This window comes from Acomys minous (genome assembly GCF_964271855.1).
Source record: "Acomys minous genome assembly, chromosome: 1".
NCBI lineage: Eukaryota > Metazoa > Chordata > Mammalia > Rodentia > Muridae > Acomys > Acomys minous.
In genome coordinates, this window is record NC_140483.1 from 176,059,761 (window position 1) to 176,084,969 (window position 25,209).

General features: G+C 43.4%; 1 protein-coding gene across 6 annotated transcripts in view; it reads left to right on the plus strand.

Moving 5' to 3' along the window:
- The window catches only part of ADAMTSL1 (ADAMTS like 1), an 888,380-nt gene that overhangs the window by 756,439 nt on the left and 106,732 nt on the right, over window positions 1-25,209 (plus strand). For all 6 annotated transcript variants that reach the window (XM_084779022.1, XM_084779023.1, XM_084779024.1 and 3 more), the window contains one exon: window positions 18,483-18,693. In XM_084779022.1, the coding sequence (XP_084635148.1) occupies window positions 18,483-18,693 (211 nt within the window). The remainder of the gene's footprint in view (window positions 1-18,482; window positions 18,694-25,209) is intronic.

The window sequence follows — 25,209 nt, forward strand, 5'->3', positions numbered from 1 at the left end:
GACTCCATGCCCCATGCCTATAGTCCCTGCGGCCCATGCATTAGGTAGGTCCTATACCTCATGCCAGATAATATTGATGGATCTTCATTACACCAGGAAATTCACATTTCTTGTGGGTAACAATGTTGCCAACCCATTTCTGGAATCGGCGTTCCTTCATTTTTGGTGATTGAGGGATCCTGGCCATGTAATGAATTTGGGGGTTATTTAAGTCTCACTACATCCCATCACTTCCATACTAAAAGATAACAGGGTTTCACTATTTATTATCCCTGTTTCTCTAAGAAAGCAGAAATCTGCAAGAAGTTAGGCCAATAAGATTGTCTAGAATTTTTGATAGATGAGTCCTCCTCCAAGCTTCAGGTTATAGAACTCTCAGAGTGTAACTTGGTCCAATTCTCCAATTTTATCTATGAGGAAAGAGAGTCCAAAAGTATTAAGTGACTAAGTAGACATTGGCTGGTAATGCTCAAACTAAAAGCTTGGAAATGGTTCCTAGCTTTGAACTTGGGGTTTTTTCATAAGCAAAAAGATTCAGAAGCTGCTGTGGTGATTCAGAATGTAGTTCGAGAGCCACATCTTCATTCCAAGCCAATTCTGCCGCTCTTCGGCCACGTCTCTAAGGAGACTTTAGCCTCTTGCTGTCTTTCCTTCCTAATCCACAAGGTAAGGATTCAATAGCACGCCCTTCAGGCCGATATGTAGGCTCATTCATTAGTGCTTCAGACCAGCACTTGGCTTTCCAGGGCAGGCTGAATAAGAGACCCTAGTCACTGAGGACACAGTAAGAAGTTGACTAAAGTAAGTGACAGGTGGCCCACAGGCCCAGTCAGTCGCAGGTAGATATAATATATTCTTCACTAGAAGAAGAAAGGATTTTCTTACCTTTCTGCAAGAGGTTTTTCCTCATTCTCTGTGGATTGGTCTTCAATGGCAACTGTTGTGTATAATATGTGGAGCCACAGAGACCAGTCGCCTCAGGTGCAGACTTTCCAGTCATCGTGATGACATGTGATTGTTTAGGAATGGGGAGTAATGGACAATGAGAAAAGTGAGAAATGAAAGAAGATTTAAAACTGGCTACATTCACAGAGTTTGGGGATTTCCCCCCTAGTAACGTAGTATAAATACATTAGAAATTCACTTGACCTTTCACATTGCATGGAATAAAGTCCTCTCCATGGTTTCCCCCAAGCCCATGGGTTCTACTGTTATTCACAGTTCAGCTCTTGGAGTACACAACTCTTCCTAGGTTCCTAGCTGGAAAAGTACATAATAGTCCTTGTGACCTGAGGAATATTGGGCTGCAAGAAATCAACAGTTCATTATAAGTGAGAAAAAAGCAAAATCCAATAGAGTGGTTACTTTAAATTTAATAATTCCTAATAATAAGCAAGAAAGAAACCTCAAAGACCTACTTTGCTATTGCTATCTCTTGTGCATGAAAAATGTTATAGCAACGGTGACCACAAGAATAATAACGGCAGCTGCCTTCAGCCGCTTTGCTACTAAGTCCCTGAACAAGCTAGAGGTTGACAGAGAAGAGCACACGCCAAACACTAGACCAAGTACAGGGCTAGCTCTTGCATCCTTGCTAGCTGCATGATCTATTTAAGTTACTTCAATTGCCCCTACCTGAAATAGCATAGCTACTCCAGAGGCCATGAAGAACGAATGCATTAATACACACCACATCCTTGCAGTGGTACCTAGGAGATACTAGAAGCTTTTATGGTAATTATCATCATTCTGCAGTAAACAAGTAGACAGTCAAAGATAGCAACATGCCCAACACTATAATACACACATATATATATACTATATATATGTATATAATATATGTACACTATAATATAATATACACTAATGGAAGTGTAGCCTGGCACTCACATGTTGTGATCCATTATTTGGGCCAGTGCAGGTATTAACATTATGCTCATGTGCTTCCTCCTTGGTAACTGAGATCAGGGTGCTTTGTCAATTCTATCAGATCCAAGTGTGATTAAAAATAGAAAATGTGCAGGTTGGTAATCATGTGAGTCCCATAACAATAGGAGTAGGAGCCATCTCTGAATCTGCTGCCTACTGCTGGATCACTTTCCCCTAGCTGGGCTGCCTTCTCAGTCCCAGGAGGGAGAGGATATGCTTAGTCCTGAAGTGACTTGAGCGACCAGGGTGGATTGGTACCAAGTGGGGCCTCCCCTTCTCTGGGATGAAGGAGAGGAGGAAATGGGAGATGGGGGATGAGACTGGGAGGAGTGGAGGGAGGGGACTAGGATCAAGATGTAAAGTGATTAAGTAAATAAATAAATGGAAAAATATAGAGTTGCAGTGTAACAGTCATAGTAGTAAGTAGTATCATATAAAACCAAAGACAAAGAAAGAATTTAACAAGCCAATATGAATCCTAATAAGAGGTTTCTATTTGCTCAGACTTTACACAGATGCAGTCCCATAAACTATTCTGAGATAATAAAATGTCTACAAGTACAGCACACTCTGCATAAAGAGGCTTTTAAACCTAATTAGAAAAATAAATTTAGGCAGTTTTGTGTGGCAGATATAAAAATATTTGTGAAAGCCCTTTTGTTCATCCCCAAGTAAATAAACTCCAGTCTAGAAAGAGCAGGTGCCTCTGTGGGCAAGGAAACCATTGAGAATAGCAGCATCCTGTTCTCCAGAGAGATAGGCTGAGAGAGAGAGAGAGAGAGAGAGAGAGAGAGAGAGAGAGAGAGAGAGAGAGAGAGAAAATGTGTGTGTGTAGATCTATGTGTGTCCAAAGGTAACATCAATGTGTGCATATGTCTGTATATATGTATATATGTTTCTATGTATGTGTGTGTCTTTTTTGTATATCTCTTAGTATATGATGTATTTGTGTCTCACATTTGTGTGTATATCTTGTCTGTGTCTGTCAATGTTTGCATGTATATATGTGTCTGTGTCTAACTTCTGTGTATGTGGTGTGTGTGTGTGTGTGTGTGTGTGTGTGTGTGTGTGTGTGTGCGCATCCCAGCTCCGATTGAATCTATTGCCCCCTACATCAATATCTGGCTGCTTCTGTGTCCTCATCTATCAAACCTCTGAGACAGAGACAGCAAGATGTCTCCAAGAAAATTACAGCCAGACTTGAAATGGATTTATGGCCTGATAAGTCAGAGTAATGAGCCTGTGTGAAGCACCATGCCATCCTATTCCATGGTCCTGTTGGAACCTATTAAAAGCTAACAGCTCTTGAGACAGCTAGGGAATAAATGCTGGTCATTTCAGCTCTCGGTTGATTAGGTTTATTATATCCAGAAGTGTCCCAGCAGCCATGAGTTTATAATGCAGTGATCTCAAATCATCATTGTCAGGATGGATGTGATGGCCCAAAGTGGTTTTGCTTTCCAGTACTCCTTATATTACTCACAGGTACATCAAGAAAGACAAAGATGAGTATGAACAAAATTTTCCAGAGTGTACTAACTTTCTGTTCAATATTCTTTCCAGCCCTGAGGTTAAAATTTTTAGTTCGTTGAATGTCTTCTTCTTTCCTGCACCTCACTCTGTCTGAGCTTCTCTTTGCTTACACCTTTGGCTGGGCACCATGTACATGTCGAGACTCCCCCCTGAACTCACTGGCTCCAGAAAGCCCTGCGAGCACTTGTCTCTCCTGATGCCTAAGCCTATATCCGATGCTCACACACTTACTGGTTTCATAATCTAGACTTGGAGCCTCAGGAAGAGTGTTTATATTGGTTCCGTTTACCACTCTGTCCCTTTACATGGAGGCTAGCCCATGAAAGGTACTCAATGGATTATACTGAAGTGAGTAAGTAAATGGATGGTGCCTATTGCATAGATTACAATGACTTTATAATGGTCTGTCAAGGCCATTAAGTGTGTGTCTAGTTATTCAGTCTAATACTTGAAGTATATAAAGTAGACTTGCAGCAATTACTACATAGTTGCAAACACACTGCACATGTGACTGGTCAAGTTGGTTGAGATTATGTAAAAGTCCTATAAGGCTGGGAACTGTTCTGTGATGAAAGAGGAAGCACATCGTGTTATACATAAGAAAACCAAACCTCTGAGCCCTGACACAAAGAGCTGATGCTCACGAGCATTTCACTTAGGAAACTTCTAAATGTAAGTGTTCATGTACAATAGGCAAATTTAAGGCTGCTCGTGAGAACTAACTCCAGGGACCCTGTTGATTTGCTGGGCCTATCACAACTGTGTACAGCAACTTGGTGATCTCTAGCGTCCCCCAGCCAGAAGTCTGAGGCTCTAGGGGGGGTGACTTGTGACTTCTTCCTGTAACTTGAGGATTTGTAGCAGTCTTTAGCATTTGTTGACCAGATTATCATCCTCCTATGTGTAGCCATATTCTTTCTGTTCAAGTGTGTCTTCATGCCCAACTGAATCCTTTAACTAGGAGACCATTCATTTAAAATTATCTCTGTTAAACCAGATCATACTCTGTTGGGTTATACTATAGAGTTGGCTTTTCAATACACATGGTGGTGGACACAATTCAACCCATGAGAGAAATATAGTACTTAGGTTTATAGAGTTTGCATGAGATATACCTCCTGCAAACCACTGTGTCTGTAGAGATGTCTGTCCTGAAGTGATGGATACCAATCCATTTCTTTAACACTCAGATCCTGCATTCCAAATCTTAAGAGCCATGTGCTCTACTTGAAATAATAGTTAAGAAAAAAATGAACAATCAGGATCATAAGGTGGCCTGGCACTTACCTTAGAACAACAATGCAAATGAATACAATGAGGGAAGGGTTTGAATCAGACCTTCGGGTAAAAACAGGAAAATGCAGGGCTGGTGAGATGGCTCAGAGGTTAAGAGCACTGTCTGTTCTTCCAAAGGTCGTGAGTTCAATTCCCAGCAACCACATAGTGGCTCACAACCATCTACAATGAGATCTGGTGCCTTCTTATAACAGGCAGGCACACATGTGAGCAGAATGTATATAAATAATAAATACATAAATATTTTTTTATAAAAAGAACAGGAAAATGCTTTAGGCAGGGAATGTTGGAAATAAATGTTCAAAGGTGAAAAGGCAAAGGAGAATGTTGGGAAGTGCCTGAACCCAGCAAAAGCTCACTTATTTGAAGGCAATCATTCTAGAAAAGGAAGAGGTTTCACTATGGGAGTTAAGTTTTAGGTAAATAAAAAATAGTTCTATCTCATTCTAACACTATCTCCTACAAAAAAAAAGTGTGATCAGACCGTGGGAACCAGAGCTTAGATGTTCTACTTAAATCAAACTGTGCGTAGGTGAACAGGCACATGGATGTTTGAGACAGTGGGTATTGTTACAGAAGAGTGTAGAGATAAGAAAAGTGTAATTTTTTCCCACAGTTGTCACTAATCTTGGAGCTAGTCTGCCTACTGACCCACTCCATGAAAGAGATCCATCAGAGGTCAATAGCATGCCACTAATGAGATGGTAAATTGATGTACCACAAGCTTGACTTGATCTCAAGAGCTGTTAAGTGCCTTAAAATTTTACAGTCATAGGGCTGGAGAGATGCTTCGGTGGATAAGAGCATTTACGCTCTTGCAGAGGTCCCAGGTTCTGCCCCCAGCACGTGCCTGGTGGCTCCCAATTGTCTATAACTCTAGTCACAGGGAATCTGACCCTCTCTGCTGACCTCCATGGCCTTCCATATGCACGTGGTATTCACAGGTGTTGCTCACATGGGTAAACATAAAATTAAAATAAAAAATTTCTTAAGAATACCAAACAAAGCTTAAGCAAGTATCAGGTGTCACGCTGATAACCTCAGCTTGTTTATTCTGTTTTGAGAAAAGGTTAAGATGGTGAGGCAGCTGGTATGGTGAAAGCATTCACGCTGGTCACACAGTTCTCATAGGTAAGTCAGTGCTTTGCCCCCTCAGGTGTTTGCTAATCTTGGCTACAACTATTTTTTATGGAGCCAAAACCTCGTGCCAAGCAGGCTGACTTCCAAGAGAAGCATGGCTCTATCTCCTGAGCTATAGCAATTACAGTTTACAGTGAACCCTGATTTCCTGATGCTGTTTATTATATATGCTTTTGGTTACGTTCTGCCTTCCAGCATGTTTTTCTGCCCTAAGGTCTGCCACCTCCTTTGATCTTCTGTGTTTCTTCTAGGCCCCCTTAAGGGGTTTTCTAAAGTGCACTGCTGTGGGTGATGGGTAGCGCATCTCTCTGCTGTTGCTATGTGCAACGGCTTCTCTCCCTTCTTCGTGGGCCTTCCTGTAACTCTCGATGATTCACTCTTCTGGTCCTTCAGGACAGAGCAGAATGGGAGGGGTACCCTGAGTTCAATTCTGAATTCTAAGGAAACGGCTTACTTCTCTGAATGTCAGTTTGCTCATCTACAAAATGAAGAGGCTAGACTCAAGAGAGATCTCTATAGATCTCTGTCGGTAAAGTCCTTGATTTTCGAACATGAGGACCTATCTGTGGTCCTCAGACTCCATGGAAAGTAAGGCCAGCATGGTGCTACGCACTTCTAATCCCAGAGCAGGGGAGATAGAGACAGGCAGATCGCTGAGGCTTGCTGTCCAGCTATCCTAACTTGGCAACCCTACTTGGTAAGTCCCTGGCTAGACCCTATTCCCTTAAAAAATAAATAAATAAATGGTTCCTAAAAATGACACCTGAAATTATCCTCTGGCCTCCATACATGTACACACACACACACATACACACACACACACACACACACACACACACACACACACACACACATATACTTACTTCTAATGTGATGAACCTGTACCACATCTTCTGAAATTCCACAGTCTTAGTCTTCAGTGTGTTCTTGATACCTAGCAGTCTTGCCTATACCTGGGTAAGCACTGTACCCACTTAATTATTCACTCAGTGCTAGGCAATGGACGCTAAGGAAATTCAGTCAGCCAGGCCACAAATGCCCTTTCCCTCAGTGTTCGTCACCAAAACATGAGTCCCCTCTCTCACATGTCCTGGGAAGCACCATATACCATTTACTCTGTCCTCACCACTGTGCACACATTAGCTGGTATTTCCTAAGCACACCCCTGAGACATTTTCTATTATCTTGTGTTTATCTGTACCAGGCCCCAGTCCTCACTCCTTACCCAGAAGTTTTCGCTTAAACCTCATAACAACCCTGCAAAATTATAATTTCGGTTATTCCGATGTTAAATGTGGAAAATTGCTAAATAATTTTCCCAAGATTTTATAACGAGTAGCAGAGCACAAGTCATCTGTGAATAATCTGATACAGAGCCCAAGGCCAAGGGGACATGGTCCTCCCTGAGCATCAGGCACTATTCTGGTTCCCAAAGATGCTGGGACACATAAGGATCCTTGGGGCCCCAGTGCACAGTCTAGGAAAAGCATCCAAGAAACAAGGAACAACAGTGTAATGGACATGAAACCAAAGAAGGAAGTGAACCTCACTATGGAGAAGAGACAGTGGCACACTGAGAAAGAAGGACCACTCCTGACCAACAGGGACAGAGATCAGAAAGAACAGACCAGAGAGAGGGGTCTGGAGTCAACCTAAGAGGCTGGATGTCACTGCAGTTTGTTGGTAGATGCTGGTGTAAAGCTGATCCTTATCAACCTGAGCCTAGCCCAGAAAGGCATCTCAAATCTCTTTGTAAAGCACCTCAGAGGCTAGCCAAGGTCTTGTCGCCTGAACTGTGGGGACATGGAGCCAAATGGTTGTTTTTATAACTTGCATTTTTAACAAAGCTTCAGGTTTTCAAAAAGTTTGTTGTGTTTATTAATAGCAAGTAACAAGTATTTCGTGGGAAATGTTGTGGTTCACTCATGCTGATATAGCCAAAGACTACACTGGGTTATTTATAAAGAAGAGAAGCTCCTCACCCTTGTTGGATGGTGGAAAGTCCAAGATCAAGATGTTGGGAGGGCTGCTGTTTAAAGAGAGCTCCTTGAACACACATGGAAGGAGGCTGAGAGTAAATAAAGGAATGAACTTCCATTGCCACGCCCTTTCATGTTTGGCATGTGTCCATTCATGAAAACAGGGATCTTGGGACATAAAATGCCTCCCCAATGAGCCCACCTCTCAATATGGCTGCACTGAGGATTAAGTTCCCAGCATACAATGGGGCACCCTCAGAGGGTCGAAGAGAGATAACCTGCTTCTCAGTAAAGCTCTTCTTGCTGCTCAGCTCTTTGGGAACCAGCTTTTCTGTTCATGAATGGCTCTTACCTACTCAACTGTTACTATGTTTGCCAGATGGTTCCTTAGTTACCTCTACCATCCCTTCTATGTTATTAATAGGCATTCTACTATGGTACAGCTTTCTCATCTGATTTATTGCAGTTTTATTCTAAGGATCAACATCCACTATTATCAAGTTGTTCTGATCGTGGCTAATGGGACTTGTTCCTATCGACACAAACCCCATCATTCTGAGGTGCTTCCCAGTTCCCTGGTATAACAATGTCTTTCAAGCTCATTATTTCTATTCTTAGCCCTGCTTTGGAGTGAGCTATTTCTATAGGAAGTGCTTGTTTTTCTTAGAGGAAAGCACTAGGATCTACTGAAGAGATCCAGAGGTCTAGACACCCAGAGTGTTTGATGCAACTGGGATGTCGTCACTCCTAGGGCTGCCCATGAAAAGAGCCAGCAAGGATTCTATGCATATGTGTGTGCTTGCACGTGGCCACCATATCTGTTTATTCACAGCAGTGAGTTGGGGATGGAGAGATGGATCCGTTGATGAGGTGGCTCCCGTGACAAGCACAAGGGCCTAGAGCCTCAGTGCCATGTACAAGCCAGGTGTGAGAGCATGCACGTACGATCTAAGCACTGGACAGGAGGTTCCATGGGCATACATGCACAGATACACATGTGAACACACACACAAGCCCATCCACACGTGCATGTGCACCACCATAAGTTCACACTGCTTTTGAACCCAACACACACACACACACACACACACACACACACACACACACACACACACACACACGAGAACCAGAAATTCACACTTTTTTAATCCAACCCCGTTCTTCAAGGATTATTCTGGTTTTGCTCCTCCACATATTTGTAATTGCCCTCACAGACAATAAGAAGCCTGGCTCACATCACTATTGTTTGTGTTTATTTGTTCAGTCTTCTCTGAATGTTTGACTTCCAGCTACCCTGGCCCAGTGATGAACTTGCTGACTTGCCAGTGAGCCACTCCCCATCAATGCTAAACTGCATCCCTTACAAAGAGGAAGAAGCAGGGAGGGGGTGGGGGAGAAGAGCCACTCAGAATGCTCAACTCCAGGCTGTGATGCTCCCCACCCTCTACCAAAGCTAAGCCCTGCCCATGCTAGCTGCCATGCCCCACTGACAGCTCAGCTCTGACTCCAGAAGGAGAGGTTTTTAATTAGCATACTAACTGTATCAAATAATGATTTCTATGACACTATTTTTATACACATATACAATACACTTTGATCACATTTACTACCACCTACATCCTCTTTTGATCCTTTCTTCCTTCTTTCCTGTCTCTTCTTCTCCCAACTACTTCCCATTCAACATTCATGTTTTTCAGATATTTTCATTAGCATATAATCACTGTACATTTGTTCATGTCTCATTATGACATTTTCAAACACATATGCCATGCACTTTGATCATATCATACCCCCACATACATTCCTTTCTCTTGTCCCTTTGTCCACTGGCTCTTTTCCTCAACCGAATAATCACCATTCTGCTTTTATGTCTTACCCTTTTTTAAGTCTAAATCCTTCATAGAGGAGAAAACAGAGCTGTCTCTCTGAGTTTGGCTTATTTTGATAATGTGATGCTCTCCAGTTTCATGCATTTTTTTTCTGAAAATGACATCATGTTTTCTTCTTTATAGCTGAATAATCCTTTATTTTCTTTACTTATCTATCTGTTGATGGACATCTAGGCTGATTTCACAACTTAGCTTTTGTTAATAATTGTTAATAGTGCTGTAATAAATATGAGTGTGTGTCTATTAAGTGATTTTGATTCCTTGAGGCTTTACATACCCAGGACAGATATGGCTGGGTCATATTTTGTTTGTTTGTTTGTTTTGAAGAGACTCATGGCTACATTAACTTACATTGCCATCACCAGCATTTGTTTTTGTTTGTTTGTTTGGGTTTTTGTTTATTTGTTTGTTTGTTTTTTAGGATAGCCACTCTGACTAGGGTGAGATGGAATCTCAGTGTTGTTTTGTTTTGCTGCCTTCCACCATGGGCTTCACAGGGACCTGAAAAGGAGAGTAACAAAAGACAGACACAAAATTCTCTAGGTTCACTTCAAAAATGAACAATTTTTATTTTTCCCACTACTGTTAATACATTATTTAACTACTAGATACAGAGCTTGAACAAACAGTATCTTTGTCCCCTTATCTGAGTTCTTCCTTTAGCATTTCTGCCCTGTGGTCTGTCTTTACACCGGAAGAGATTCCTCCTAGGCTACACACATCCAGGTCGGAGCTTGTGCCTAAGAGAGGAATTTCTGGCCATTTGAACCCAACCGTCTTGATTTTCACTTCCTTTATGGATAAAGATGTTAAATTCTTTGTGTATTTTTTGGCATTTTTTACTTCTTTGTCTATTGAGTGACTCATATTTTTTAGTTCTTTATGTATTTTGAATATTAGTCTCTTGACAGATGGTAAACGTTTTTCTCCCTCTCTGTAGGGTGTCTCTTCCCAAAGGAAAGTTTGAGTTAGAGGACATGCTTGACCAGATTTGCATTGAAACTGACACTATAGAAGCTGAGGCAGTAGATAGACTGGGCACTGGGGAAAGTGAAGGTAAATTTGGAGTGACTAATAATCTCTCAAGAAACTAAAGAGGAGAAAGGTCCTAGAGACTTGCTGACTACCCTACCTTAATCCTCTTAGATTAAGACACCATACTCTAGGCTGTCCCATTTACTGTCGGCCTTTTAATCACAGATGTAGTCTGAGGAAAACAAAGGTTTGTGAGGAAATTTATTTTTAAAAATCCCATGATATAAGTAGTGGACAGAGATACAATGTTAGAGGGCTCCACATAATTTTGAAGAAAACTTCTAACAAAAGCCTAAATTTACCATGATATTTTTCCTTCAAACAAGAACTACATCTTAAATTACTGGATAAAGCTTTGAGACCACTGTTCCATAAAGGTTAAGACAGGAGAGGCTCTTTATAATGTAATGGGTTGAGGCAGGGAGGCTCCCTGTGCCTTTGTACCCTCAGTTGCTGGGAGGCGAAGATCAGTCCCTTCTGAGAAAGAGTAGAAGAGAAAGCTTGGCAACTCTCACACTGTTCCCTGGGCAAAGGAATGCAAGAAGCCTTTTTGCTTAAGAGCTAATGCAAACAAAGCTGCTAACAAGAGCCACCATGAGTTCCTGTGGCCCACTTAGCTCCGGAGGCCTCATTTCAAAAGCCAAGCGAGTCTCTCCAGGAGGCTGCACTCTACCTTTGCCCACTCGGGTGCCAACAACCACTCCACTGGAATGCCAACTGCAAGTGTGTGCAAGACCTGGGTGGTGGCCACATGTTTATTTGTATTACCAAGAAATGGAGCTGTCGCTCGGCCATTTGTCATTCTCTGAGCACAAGGAATCCTGGCCTTGACCACTCAAAGATGCTTTGTTCTCCTGTGTTCATTACCCTGCCTTCGGAGACAGAGTGGTTTCATAATGAGGTATACAGGAGCCAGGCTGCCTGGGTTTGAATCCTGGCTCTCTTGTTTACTAGCTCTATAACTTTGGGCAGATTATTTAATACCTTGTAGCCTTGGTTAGCTCACTCTGTAAAATGGGGAAACTTCAAGTATCTTCTCCATAGGATCATGTGAACTAAATTTTATATATATATATGGCACATGTATCAGTTCCTGGGTCCTTCTGGGACTTCAGTGAAAGAAGAGGCCTGGATAAAGCAAAGTTAAATTTGGAAATACGCTGTGCTACCATATAACAGAGACCAGCTCCATTTTCCATGGCCTAAGTCCAAGTCATAGGGCCTTGGTTGTGATCCGGGTGACATTGACATATACACGTGGAACCCTTCACTCCACTTCTCCAGGCCTGGCCTCCTGCTATACTATAGACAATAACTGTGCCTGTCTCATAGGCCTGCAAAGGTGACCAAAGGAGTGGTGTGTTTAAAGCATTTGCCCAGGCTGTGGCTTCTGATAGGCCTGTGCAATTGTTAGCAACTGCTCTTATTGCTGGTCACATGAGATACAAGCAGAACTGTCGTCATGCTATGGCTTGTGGTTTTAAGGCTAAAAGTGTTTTTTCCCATCCCAAGACCTAGAGCTGACCAGACCTCAGCAGGGTGACAGGACTAGTCAGTAGGCTGGACTTTGAACAGAGCTCCAGTGCTACCCAAGGAAAGCTGGAAGCCAAGTATACTGTGTAATGTGGAGCCCCAAAGGCAGGTCACCCCAGGCACACATGATGCTGGCAGAGGGAAGGAGAACGACTCCAGCTACTGAGATGGAGGGCTACCCTCTGCCTGCCCTTGGTCAGCAGTCAGTTACTCTGGAGCTGGGCAGGTGTGGAGAATCCACTAGAGTATTTCTGTTCATGGAGCCTTTTCTGCAAGCAGATTTTGACAAATGGGATAGTAATGTATAGGACAAATGGCTCAAAGAAAAGATGTATAGGAAAAGAATTCTGGAGCAAACGGAGACTTTCTGACATGTTGGCCATGGGCCCAACCGTGAGCTAAACACCTAAAGCCTAGAAGCTGAAAGAAAGCAGAGCTACCAGCCTTACCGCCCTCCTTCTACAAGGTTCTCTAGCCAAAATATCTGGTGCAGAGGTGGTTCAGAGTTCAGATTTTTTTTTTTATTAAAATGGCTAAAACACACAGTGCATATCACTCCCAACATTTTGCAAGAGGTCAAAGCACTATAATAAAACATAAATATTTATATGAAATAGGATTCAGTCTATCAAAGGGATATCGATTCAGGTCTGGTTTGGTCACCAAGAGTTAGACCACACGGAGGAAAACTGTGTGGCATCAGCTTTGAGCCCAGCAGTGGCAGTGGTCTTTTGAAAGGGCACCACTGCAAGAGAACGATCCAGAGATTGATGCAACGCACTGGCCACTCGTCTCATCGTAAGTCACCACATACTTCCTGGGCACCTGCTTTATTCTGGTCACTATATGCTAGGTGCTGAGGTTACGGGGATTTGGTTCCCTAGAGCGATGGTAACAAAGTATGACAAAGTAAGAGGCTTAACACAGCAGAGACGCATTGCCTCTGTTTGGAAGCTCAAGTCAAGTGTAAAGGAAGGAGCCAGGCTCCCTCACGTGTCTACCTTCAGGGGTTTGCTAGCCGTTCCCAGCACAGTTTGCCTGCAGCTTTATCATTCGCTGCTCTTCCTCTGCCATCACGTGGAATCCTCTCCATGTGTCCCTCTCTCTTAGAAGAACCCAGGGACGTTGGTTAAATGTGCACCCTGCTCTAGTGCAGTGGTTTTGTTGTGAGTTACTATTCCTGGAAGGTCCAAACAAACATCTACTCACCCCAAATAGGGAACCAATGACAGAAGCACAGATACCATGAAAGTCTGAATTTAGTGAACCAATGAGTTTTATTTGGGTTACTTTTAGGAATATGAGTGATAGATTATTTACAGGAGCAGCAATGACTCAGATAGCTGTATCATCAAAGCCCACCGCCAGCATGGGTGACATTGCACGAAAGCTAGAAACCTAGAACCCACTACACAGCCTGCAGACAGCTCAACAAGTTGGAGAATGACCTTTCCTTGTGGTTCGGTTGGTATGAGCCTCTGCCACTAGGCTCCGCCACTTTTTCTTCTGGGCACTTCAGCTGGTCCCTGCTTTTTCCTGCCATCTGAGTTTGTCTAAGAGTCTTCTTTGTAACTTGGCTTGTCTAAGAGTAACTCTTAGCAGTTCTTACTGTTTATATATGTTTGGGAGGGAGGGGCATAGTGAATCTAGTCAGCTTCAGGGACTTCCTGAAAATGTTTTGAGTTGTTTACTCCCTGTCCTAAGGAGCTTCCCTCTCTGAAATATCCTGACTTAAAATGTCCTGCTGCTCCCCCAACCCCTTCACTGGCCCCCTCCACACCCCTTGCCTTTTACAGACCATGTCTTCATGAAGTTTCCTTCCCAAAAAGGCTGTAACCTGGAAGGGAACTGCTACCCTTCAGGTTTAACTGTGAACTGCTCCGCACAAGCCCAGGCGGTGCCCAGTGAGTGGTGTTATTTTAGAAGGTTTTATAGCTTGCAGACATAAGGCCACTAGAGGTGTGCCTTGAAGATTACAGTCTTGCCTCGCTTCTGGTCTCAGCGCTCTGTGTCTGGTCCTCAGCTGAGACGAAAGACATCCCCAGCTGCAAGCTCACGGTGTCATGAACCCCAGCATGTCCTCCCTGCCAAAAACCAAAGTGAACTCTACCCCTTGAAATGGTGAGCCAGAACAAACCTCTCCTCCCTTGACTTGTTCCTCTCAGGTATTCAGTAATGGCAATGAGGGATGTAACCAATGCATCTGGTATGAGCTGTCTGAGGCAATTACATCTGCAAAGAGCCTTTTCCATGTAACATCATACTCTGTGATACTGTCAGTTATAATTGCAGTCTATCTTTTGGAGAGATGCACCCCCATGTAGAACAATTAGCAACACAACTTAGACACAGCCACATGCTCTAGTCAAGACAACAGATGGGTTGAGGTAGTGATATTATTGTAAGCATGTTGAATCTCCAAAGAGGAACACATTAAGAGACCATAGAGTTGGAGAATTAAACTCAGTGGATGAAATGATGTCATAAATGGAGATGATCAGATGAGCACATTTACCCAAGAAGTGGACAGAAGAGACCCACATGTCCAAAGCACAGCTCTGCCCTCCTCAGCACTGGGCCTATGCCAGGCTGGACCCAGCACCTCAAGGGAGGCCTAGCAGCCTCCTCACACTGACAGCCATGGCTAATTTTGCCCCAGCTGGCTTCCCCTGGGGCAGCCCATGTCTTGGGAATGGTGAAAGGCATCATAAGGCTCAGGGGTTAGCAGCAGTCTGCCTGATCCAAAGCCCACAGATGCAGCCTCTGTGCAGACGAGAGAGGCAGTGGAGGGTGTCTGCTTCCCTCCCTTGGTTTGGCCAAAGTTGATTAAAATATTTCTGACCCAGAATCAGCCAAGTGCTTACTTACACGGATAGCTTCTGCTGACCTCCTTCCTGGATACTGTATAATATACTTCATTAGGGTAGGCAGTTTCTCTTGACGGTATTTAACTGGCTTCCTGGCTGCCAAAATGTCTCTGCTTCAAGGACCTAGTTGCTGAGTCTCTGCCAGGAATGAAGCAAGAGCAGGGGATGGGGGTACAAAGCCTGGCCCTGACAAGCTCTAACACTGGGACAGCACTGACTACAGAGGCAGCTTCTTTTTTTTTTTTATCCTTTATTAATTTATTCTTGTTACATCTCAATGGTTATCCCATCCCTTGTATCCTCCCATTCTTCCCTCCCTCCCATTTTCCCCTTATTCCCCTCCCCTATGACTGTGCCTGAGGGGGATTACCTTCCCCTGTATATGCTCATAGGGTATCAAGTCTCTTCTTGGTAACCTGCTGTCCTTCCTCTGAGTGCCACCAGGTCTCCCCCTCCAGGGGACATGGTCAAAGGTGAAGCACCAGAGTATGTGAGAAAGTCATATCCCACTCTCCACTCTACTGTGGAGAGTGTTCTGTCCATTGGCTAGATCTGGGTAGGGGTTTAAGGTTTACCGCCTGTATTGTCCTTGGCTGGTGCCTTAGTTTGAGTGGGACCCCTGGGCCCAAATCTGCCTATCATAATGTTCTACTTGTAGGTTTCTAGGACCCTCTGGACCCTTCTACTTTGCCATTCTCCCATGCTTCTCTCATCTAGAGTCCCAATAGAATGGCCTCCCCACAGAAGCAGCTTCTTTATGAGACATGTGGAGAGTGGGTTTTGCTTTATGCCTGTACTCAAGCATTTTACTTGAAGATGAGAGGAGGAGAACAAGGAAAACAAGCACAAATCCCCAGGCCTGCACCTGATCCAGAGGGTCCTGGAAACCTACAAGAAGACCATTATGACAGACAGATCTGGGTCCTGGAGTCCTGCTCAAACTATGGCACCAGCCAAGGAAAATATAAGCAGTAAACTTCGAACCCCTACCCAGACCTAGCTGATGGGCAGGACATTCTCCACCGTTGAGTGGTGAGTGAGGTCTGACTTTCGTACAAACTCTGGTGCCCCGTTTCTGACCACGTCCCCTTGATGGGGAGGCCTGGTGGCACTCAGAGGAAGAATAACAGGTCACCAAGAAGAGACTTGATACCCTATGAGCATATGAAGAGGTCCCCTCAGTCACAGACATAGGGGAGGGGAGTAGGGGGGAAATGGAAGGGAGGGAGGAATGGGAGGATACAAGGGATGGGCTAATAATTGAGATGTAATATGAATAAATAAATTAAAAAAAAAAAAGAAGGTGGGCCCTGGCCCAGCTCTGAGATGGTACACCCAGAAGACCTGCACACTTCCCTTCTGGCTCCTACCCACCTACGGTAACTACCTCTCTGACTTGCAAACAGAACAGTATAAAGCTTTGAGCTTGTGGCCTCAGTCAGCCATTTTCACGTTTGTGGGACTCAACAATGCCGCGACTAGTCACTAGAGTTCATTGTCATTGTTGTATGACTATATCATTCATTTCTATTTATCTATGTGCTGGTAAATATTTTAGTGTTTTCCACTCTGGGCTATTATGCATGGCACATCCATGAATGCGAATGGCCTATTTGTGTCCTCTAAATGAATAGGTACATTAGGGAGAGAGGGACACTTGCATATAGTTACCTTTTTCTGCTTAACAAATGCACCCCCGACCGAGAGGCTTACAAGACTAAATATTTGTCATCTCTGATTGCCTACTTGACTATGGAATTTGGAAGCATCCTAGAAAGGTGGGTCTGGCTTGGCTCCTGCCTGGGGCTGAGGTCCTCTGCAGCTGGCCTGGGACCGGATCAAGTGCTTATAAGGTGCCTCCCACAGAAGAGTACCAAGTGGGCGGGGTCAGGGTGCTGCAGTTCTTCAGCTGCAGGGTCTTTCCTCAAGACTGAGCTCACGACATGGTGGCTTCTTTCCTCAGCACAAGACAGAGCGAGAGCGGGAGCCACACCCTTCATGACAGAGCCCCTTAAGTCACATACATGGTATCACTTCTGTTAGTTCTACTCATGGGAAGGAAGCCTCTAACTCCAAAGGACCTGGGCTCAGTTTACAATAAAGATGGTAGTAGGGGCCATGAATAAATGGAAATAGCAAAGGTGTTGATTGTTTTTATTCTTATCATAGACTGGGCCGTGATGCAGGGTGTGGGGGGGGGGGCGCAGGGGAGGTGTGGGGAGGTTAGAGTAGCAGGAGAAAATGGGAATTTCTACTCAGTGTCACAGTCTGATGAAAATCATTAAAGCTAAAGAAACCTTGCAATTTTTTGAAACAATGTCTCGGCGTCACCAGAAAAACCTAGGCAGGCCAAGCTACGGAAAGATGCCCCACTGTGCTTTCCAGGATGTTTCGGCTGTGAACAGAAGGCCTGCCAGGGAACATTAGAGAGCTCTTCTGAGGCAGAGTCCAGGCAGCTGAATTTTGTCTTGATCATTCGGATTTCAGAGGGTGGGGAAATGCAGTGGGGTTGTCTTTATAGGCTCTTAGCTCACCATAAATGTACCTCTCAAGGCAGGGCGATTTAGAGCTGGCCATCCAGGCACTCAGCTCATCTGAGAATTCGACTTCTACATCTGATAATGAGCCACTCGCCCCTCTCACTTCCCTTCAGAAAGATTGATGTGTTTTGCAGCCTCGGTTTGTGTTACATTATCCAGCCCCAGGCAGTGATGACATGTATACAGAAGACAGAGACATTTCTGTGCTATGATGGAAGTTTAAAGGAAGTTGGAGCCAGTGACCTTTCACTTTGAAGGCGAAGAATAAGAAGCACAAACACTTCCATCTCGCATATAATGGGGGCTAGAGAAATAAGCAGGGAAGCTTCTCCTGGGCTTTCTAGCCACTGTTGAAAATACGATCCCTAAATCCTGTTTGTACACAACGTACCCCTCACCCAGCACACACACACACACACACACACACACACACACACACACACACACACACACACACACACCACCTGTTTTGATGAGCTTTGTATGGTCTATCAAAATAGACATAGTCACAACCTTTACTAGTGATTTCATAATCAAACGTTGGCTGTTCTGTCAACTTCTTTGCTTTATTCTGAATGAACTCTGAGCATGAAGCAGACGGTTAGGTGTGCAGCTCAGGACCCAATCCCTAGGCCGTCATCTTGGAGAACCTCCCCGACTCCCAGTGAGGGGGTTTTGATTGCCTGTGAAGTGTTTGTACAGGAACCCCATTAGGCTCCTTTCTGTCTTCTTTCTCCTCAGGTGGGAAGTTGGCAAGTGGAGCCCGTGCAGCCTCACCTGTGGGGTTGGCCTGCAGACCAGAGATGTCGTCTGCTCCCACCTGCTCTCCAGAGAGATGAATGAGGTGGTCGTCCTGGCTGATGAGCTCTGCCACCACCCTAAGCCCAGCACAGTACAAGCCTGCAACCGCTTCAATTGCCCACCAGCCTGGTACCCTGCACAGTGGCAGCAGGTGAGCCCTGAAGTTACTCCCAAATTCAGTTTTTGTTGATAGCAGTGACTAAAGACAAATGACCCTTTCTCAGAAAAGCTCAAATGAGAGCTCAGGTTCCTCTCTCTCGCTTCTTAGTTCCTCTCCAACCTTCCTCAAGCCTAGATTGCTTTTCATTGTGAACTCCATGTTATTTCTACACAAGACAGCCTAGTGTTTTTCGAGAGCACTACACAGACACTGCCCATCTGTTAACCTGAGCATATTCCTGACACATTGTCACCAAGCAAGAAAGCATTTTCAGTTAAAGGTACTCTGGTGGGTTACCCATTAAGACGAAATTGTTCTGGGTTTATGGCCTTTCTAGTTTCTATTTAAAATTCTGGTAGTTGGGTTTTAGCTCTTTTTTTTTTTTTTGAGAATTTCATACATGTATACAATGAAGTATGATCATATGTACACCCCCATTTTTCCTCCCTAACTTTCTCATGCCTCTCAATACGTTCCTCTCCCAGTGTAATTTTCTTCTATGTATTATAAGAGCATTCTTACTTAGTTAATCTAAGTTAGAAATTCTGAACCAATTTCAGATTTTTCAATTTTCCCTGATCTTCTGAGAGTGTGAGAACCATACTTTTAAAGTAAGAGATGACACACTGCAGCTACCAGCTAAATCTAGCCTCCTGCCTTTTTATAAATAAAGCTTTTTTGGGACACAGACCCTTCTATCTTTTTTTACATATTGTCTGTCACTGAATTTGTCCTACAAGGACAGAACTATGTAATTGTGACAGACACCATATGATTCACAAAACCTAAACTATTTACTATCAACCTTTTTACAAAATTTCTGGATCCTTCACACACACACACACACACACACACACACACACACACACACACACACCAAACCAGTAGTAAAATACAACTACTCTATTGTAATATATTTTTAAAATTATTATGCCTCAAAATTAAAATGGCCTTTTGGCATGCCTCTGAAGAACACAAAGTTTTGAATTGGTTGTTTGGAGGAAATCTAATTTGGCACTTTGTTCCTCATTAGGACATAAGACATAGCTTTAAAGTGACAACAGTGGTTACAAAAGTAAGCCTGAAATTTGGAAGAGATATAGATCTCTGAGCTCATTGTAAACTCTAGAAGTATACCAGTTGGGATGAGAAATTTTATAATCTCCCAACTGAAGAAAGAAGATAGCTGTTTCTTCTTTCCTTCTTCTCCCTGGCTATCACAAAATGGTAGTTTAGTAAACATCAAACAGTAATGAGTGAGCAAAATACTTCAATAGAGTCAAAGCTTGGTATCTGTAGTTTTCATGCCCACCAACTTAACAAATTTAGACTGTGTATTCTTTACTTAGGCCTGTGATGTTTACATATATATTGAACATGTATAGATGTTTTTTAACTGTCCTAGTGAATACATGGTATTTGTGTTTTATTTGGTATTATAAATAATGTAGAGATAATATAAGCTATACAGGAGGGATGCATAGGTTATAGAAATACTGTATCATTTTATATTCAGACTAGAGAATGCATGGATGTGGGGGTCATAGCATCACATCTGATGAGCATCTTAGAACCATACACATCCAGATATTTGAGTGATAGTTATTTTTTAAAAACCTAAAAATAGAGATTATTGATGAATTTCCTTTAAAATCTTGTGTGCATTATGGTTGAGTTCATCAATTCCATGCTACTCTGATGGTTTTTTCACAGTCAAGTGGATGCAATATGCTTTGAACTGCTGTGCTCCTGTATTTTACTAAGAAACACACATCATTTTACACTGGTTTGAAGTTAATTCTCACAACAACCAAATGTAGTATATTATCATTTTAGTTTTGAGGAAAGTAAGAATTATGCAAGTTGAAAACTAAGGGATGGTCTTTGCCATTTTTTGAGACAAGGCCCATGGGTGGCTATGTGAGCAAGCACTGTATGAGTGTCCTTTATTTAAGAAAGATGCAACTGCAGCCTAGATGTGACCTTACTCAAGGTTGTGCATCCCACACAAGAGCCTGGCTCTCCTGATATCTAATATACTTTCATTAAGCTGCTTTAAATGGGAGAAAACTGTTGGCTTTAACCCATTCTGTTGACTCATGCCAGGAGAAAACGTGAGGAATCTGCTCCCATCTGTCTATGCTCTTCAACTACTAAGTCTCTGGATCCTGGGAAGCTTGTATTTTGCCGTTATGTGAAGAGCACTTTGTAAATAGAGTTTTGTTTTCTGTGACAAAATGAGTGATCACACACAGAGTGCCTTCCGACAGGCCATGAAACTCGGGCTTTGTTTCTCACTGATGTCTGTGTGTGCGGTTACGGGTCATAACGTCACCTCTGTAGTGGCTTGCAGGGAACACTGCCTTCCTCTCCATAGCCTCACATGCTGCTGATGAATGATCTTGGCCCAGCGTGTTTTCCAATTCTTAGTGCACATCCCACACTCATGGCTTTGTGGCCAGCGGCTACCATCACCAGCCTTACCCCACAGCATCCATTGTGACAGAGCAGATTCCATCTGCCTTGACCCAAGAAGACAGGAATTTATTCTGAAGGCCTAGTCTATGCCCCCCCCCCCCCAGAAGCAAGACCTTTAGGAATGAGACAGGTTTGGGCTGATTTTTCAAATCAGGAAACTAATACTACACACCTCTTTAAAGTTCATGGTTAGTGATTTCACATAAGTGTATCCTTGTACACCAAACATAATAATTATCTAAAGTATTTTAACATAATTAGAAATAAAGAATTTAAAAGCTGGCCCATGACCGCACCCTCCAGAGAATGTCTAATAAATAGTTTGATTATCAGTTGCTTCTAAAATCTCATTAAGATTAGCAGAAATCTTTCTCTTCTATTGCTTTCCTAAAATCTTCTTTAGGTGAGCTCCTGGATACAATGAGCTCTTACTGACCACTTCTTAAAGAAAGTCACTGTTTTTCTTGTAGGTGGACTCAGTTACAAGTAAGTTCACATGTCTCTGAGCTAAAGAGCTGTGTTCTTGGGACTCCATGATTAAGGAAAGCAGCTAGTGACAGCCCCTTGCCTGATTGGCCCTATGTTACTCAGCGCTCTTGGCTGGGACAAGGAAACCTGGTGTGTCGCCATGATCCTTACAAGTCAGCTGTGGTATGCCAGCGCCTCCTTTCAGCACCCAGCCCAGAGCCTTTTTTTTTTTTTTAATGAAAGAACAACAGATGGGGGTTCCAAATCCTTCCTTTAAAACTGAGAGGCAACCTGCTGGACAGCCTGTTTGAGTGGAGAAAGTCATCTTCCCTTTTCTGCTTGACCTCAAGGTCACCACCAACCTTATATATGTAAAGTATTATATGAATTGCCATCTGCTAGATGGGATCACAGCATAATTGCTCTTTAAATTGTCTAATAGCCAATATTTATACATTCTGCAGGTCTGGATCCTAAGAGTCTGTTCAACTTTTGTTTTATTCAAAAGCAGAAATCTAATTCTAGATTTGGTTGTCAGAGACCCATCTGATAGTGTGCGCTACTTATATTTTAATCTTTGGTCTCAAAAAAAATAACTCATTTTGATATTTATTTTTAACAATCTACCTTGAAAATGTTTCTAGTGTATATTTAGATTTTTTTTAATTATTAGATTTTCCATGCATTGGTCTTTTCTAACATACTAAATTGTTTCTCGTCTTCTTCCTTGGTATTGTCTGCAAACAAGTGTAAACCACCCAATAGAGCGTTACAGCACCATGACCGAGGGTCCTGCATGCGTCACCGCATCAGCCTTGAAACACTTTTATCACAACCATCTCCTTGAGGATGATGTTCAGGATCTCTCCATAGCCAGACAATAAGCCAATCTGTACAATCCTGTCAGATCCTCATGTCCCTGCCCCACCTCTAGTCACAGCTGCTCTCTGCCTGCAGTCCCTGCCCATCTCCTACACTGCTTCCTGTACCTGCTGTTTACTCCTCTCTGCCCATCAGAATGTCACAGGAAACGCCCCCTTCCACCATGCATCTCCCACAGGGAAGCCGTGGCTATCTGAACAGCCACAGCAAGGTCAAGGAAGGCCAAAACCAAGTCTCAGGAGGCTGGATGAAGCAGAGAGGGTCGGGAGGAGAGGCACGTGCCGAAGCTTCTAGGTTCATTTACTAAAAACTAATTCAGTTTCAGGAACTGCTTCTCTTTAACATTTTTATTATTATTATCTGACTGTTTCATATATTTATATAATGAGATTTAGTCTTCACCCCTACTGCCCTATCTCATCGTCTCTTTTACCCACTTAAACCTTTCTTTCCAACAAGTCCCAGGGCGTTCCCAGCGTTTCCGGCCCAGCCCTGAGCACCTGACATGCGTATCCACACACCCCTCGCCTGCCCCACAGCGTGATGTTCCAAGCCTTTCCAGATGAGGCACTGGGAACACTTCGGGGTCTGCAGGCACTCCAGCCTAGTGGTCGGGTTACTCATTCTGCCGCGTCGGCGTGTCCTTTTCTAATCTTTTCAGCAGCCTTAGGCTCAGGGAGGTTAAAATTGTCCCATCTTCAGCAGCTGGGGAGTGAAGGGGATGCGATTCTGGAGTCTAGGAGTCAATGTACCTTTCCCAAGCTACCTTTACTATTCACTCTGCAGGAGTAAATTGTGAGGAAACCTGAGACCACATCTTTAAATCTGCAGTTTACGTAAAATTCAGCATGTGCCGCCTATGTTTGGGGCTTTCTTTGATCTACATATTAGCTTTTCTGTGGCTGCTATAACAAACTACTACAATGTTGATGTCTTAAAGCGGCACAAATTAAGCAAATACTGCGTTATCCCAAGTTGGAAATGGGTTTTGCTGTCCTAAAATCAAGGAGTCAGCAGGCATGCTTTCTTTTTCGGGTGGGGGGCGGGGGGGGGGGTGTCCGAAACAGGGTCTATGCCTTTTTCTTTCTCATCTGCTGTGTTTCCTGTTTCTCTAATCCCCTTTCAGAGTGAGTCCCTCCAGACACTGGTCTGTTCTCATATCTGACCAGCCTCTGACCTTCTCAGAAGGACCACATTGCCTATATCAACACGCCTGACTACATAGGCCTGTTACTGCAGTAGCATCAGCTACTCTAAGAAACGTGTTTGCCAGTCCCAGGGACCAAGACATGGAATCTCTCCTGGTCCTTGTGCAACCAACCACAATCTGCTCAAAAGTCAGCAGGCTGAGCACTGACTCTCCCATACAGCAGACCTTTTGATTGATAACCTACCCTTTATCACCCACCCACCCCCACCCCCACCTACCACCTGTGGCATCATACATACATGTATCTGCACGATTTCATTTGACTTTATTCTAAACATCACATTTTCAAAGAATGAGGAGGAAAGGAGAAAGATCCTGAAGGGTTAAACGGAAATGAATCAGCTTGCTGTGAAGCGTAATTTAGATTTCCCTGAACTGCAAATGTTTTATGTTCAGGATTGCATCCGCCCAAGTGCACGTACATATTGCACACATCTGTGCTGAGAAGAAGGGAGCAGTCACCACAAGCCCTATCTGCACTCCGCCCCTGGCTTAAAGCTGTGATTAGCTCGATGTTTCCCCATAAGCCTTCTTTTTTTTTTAATCACAATTCAAAAATGCACATAGTTTAGCTGTGTAAAAGGCCATATGAGAGAGAAATGTCTCCTAATGATGTTAAGGGGAAAAAGAGAAATCTAATGATAACCATGCTCCAGAAAGTAAAAATTTCATTTTCTATGTTTACACACATGCATGCGCGCATACATATACCTTTTGATCTGGACTAGAGGGTTGAATTCTGTCACAGTAGTCATCAGTTATGTTAGAACTCTGTGATTGAAAATGTAAATCTATGGAAGTTAGGAGTCACATTTATTGAAGAACTTATACCCTAAAGCTGTTAAATTGCTCAGTGCATTTTCAGTAGTACTTTGAAATAAATACCCAGTCCTATCTTTAGACGCAGCAATAAATGTAACAGCAGAGAGATCAAAAGTCAGATTTCACATGTGGAATGGTTTTGTTTTTATTTACTAGCAGAAAGCTCTTTGACTTAATTACTCTGAATCCTGTAGGGCTTGGATGTCACATCGAAACAGACTATTTAGCCCAGAAGCCTCACTGCGCAACCCTGTGTTTCTACACTTGGGAAGGCTTAGCTCGCAGCAAGTGGACAAAGCAACGCAGATCTACAGAACAAAACCCTCATTTTAACTGTGCTCCCAGTGAGATTTGAGTCTCAGTTTTCTTCCATTTCCCAAGCCCTAACTTAATGTGGCTCGATTTTGGCCTCTACTATATATGGAACTCCCTGGTCTCATACATTGCTGAGTTGCCTTGACCCCAAAAGATCTACATGAACCTTTATAGCACCTGGCCACCCTTCCCAGGGAACTTGGCCTTCCTTCATTGATCAACGTCACATCCTGTCCCCACTCTGTGCCATTCCCTCTCGGGAATCTGAAGCTCTTCTCAGCCTCATGTGTCCTTCACACTCAGTAAACGCCCAGTCTGGTTTCATGCCAGTT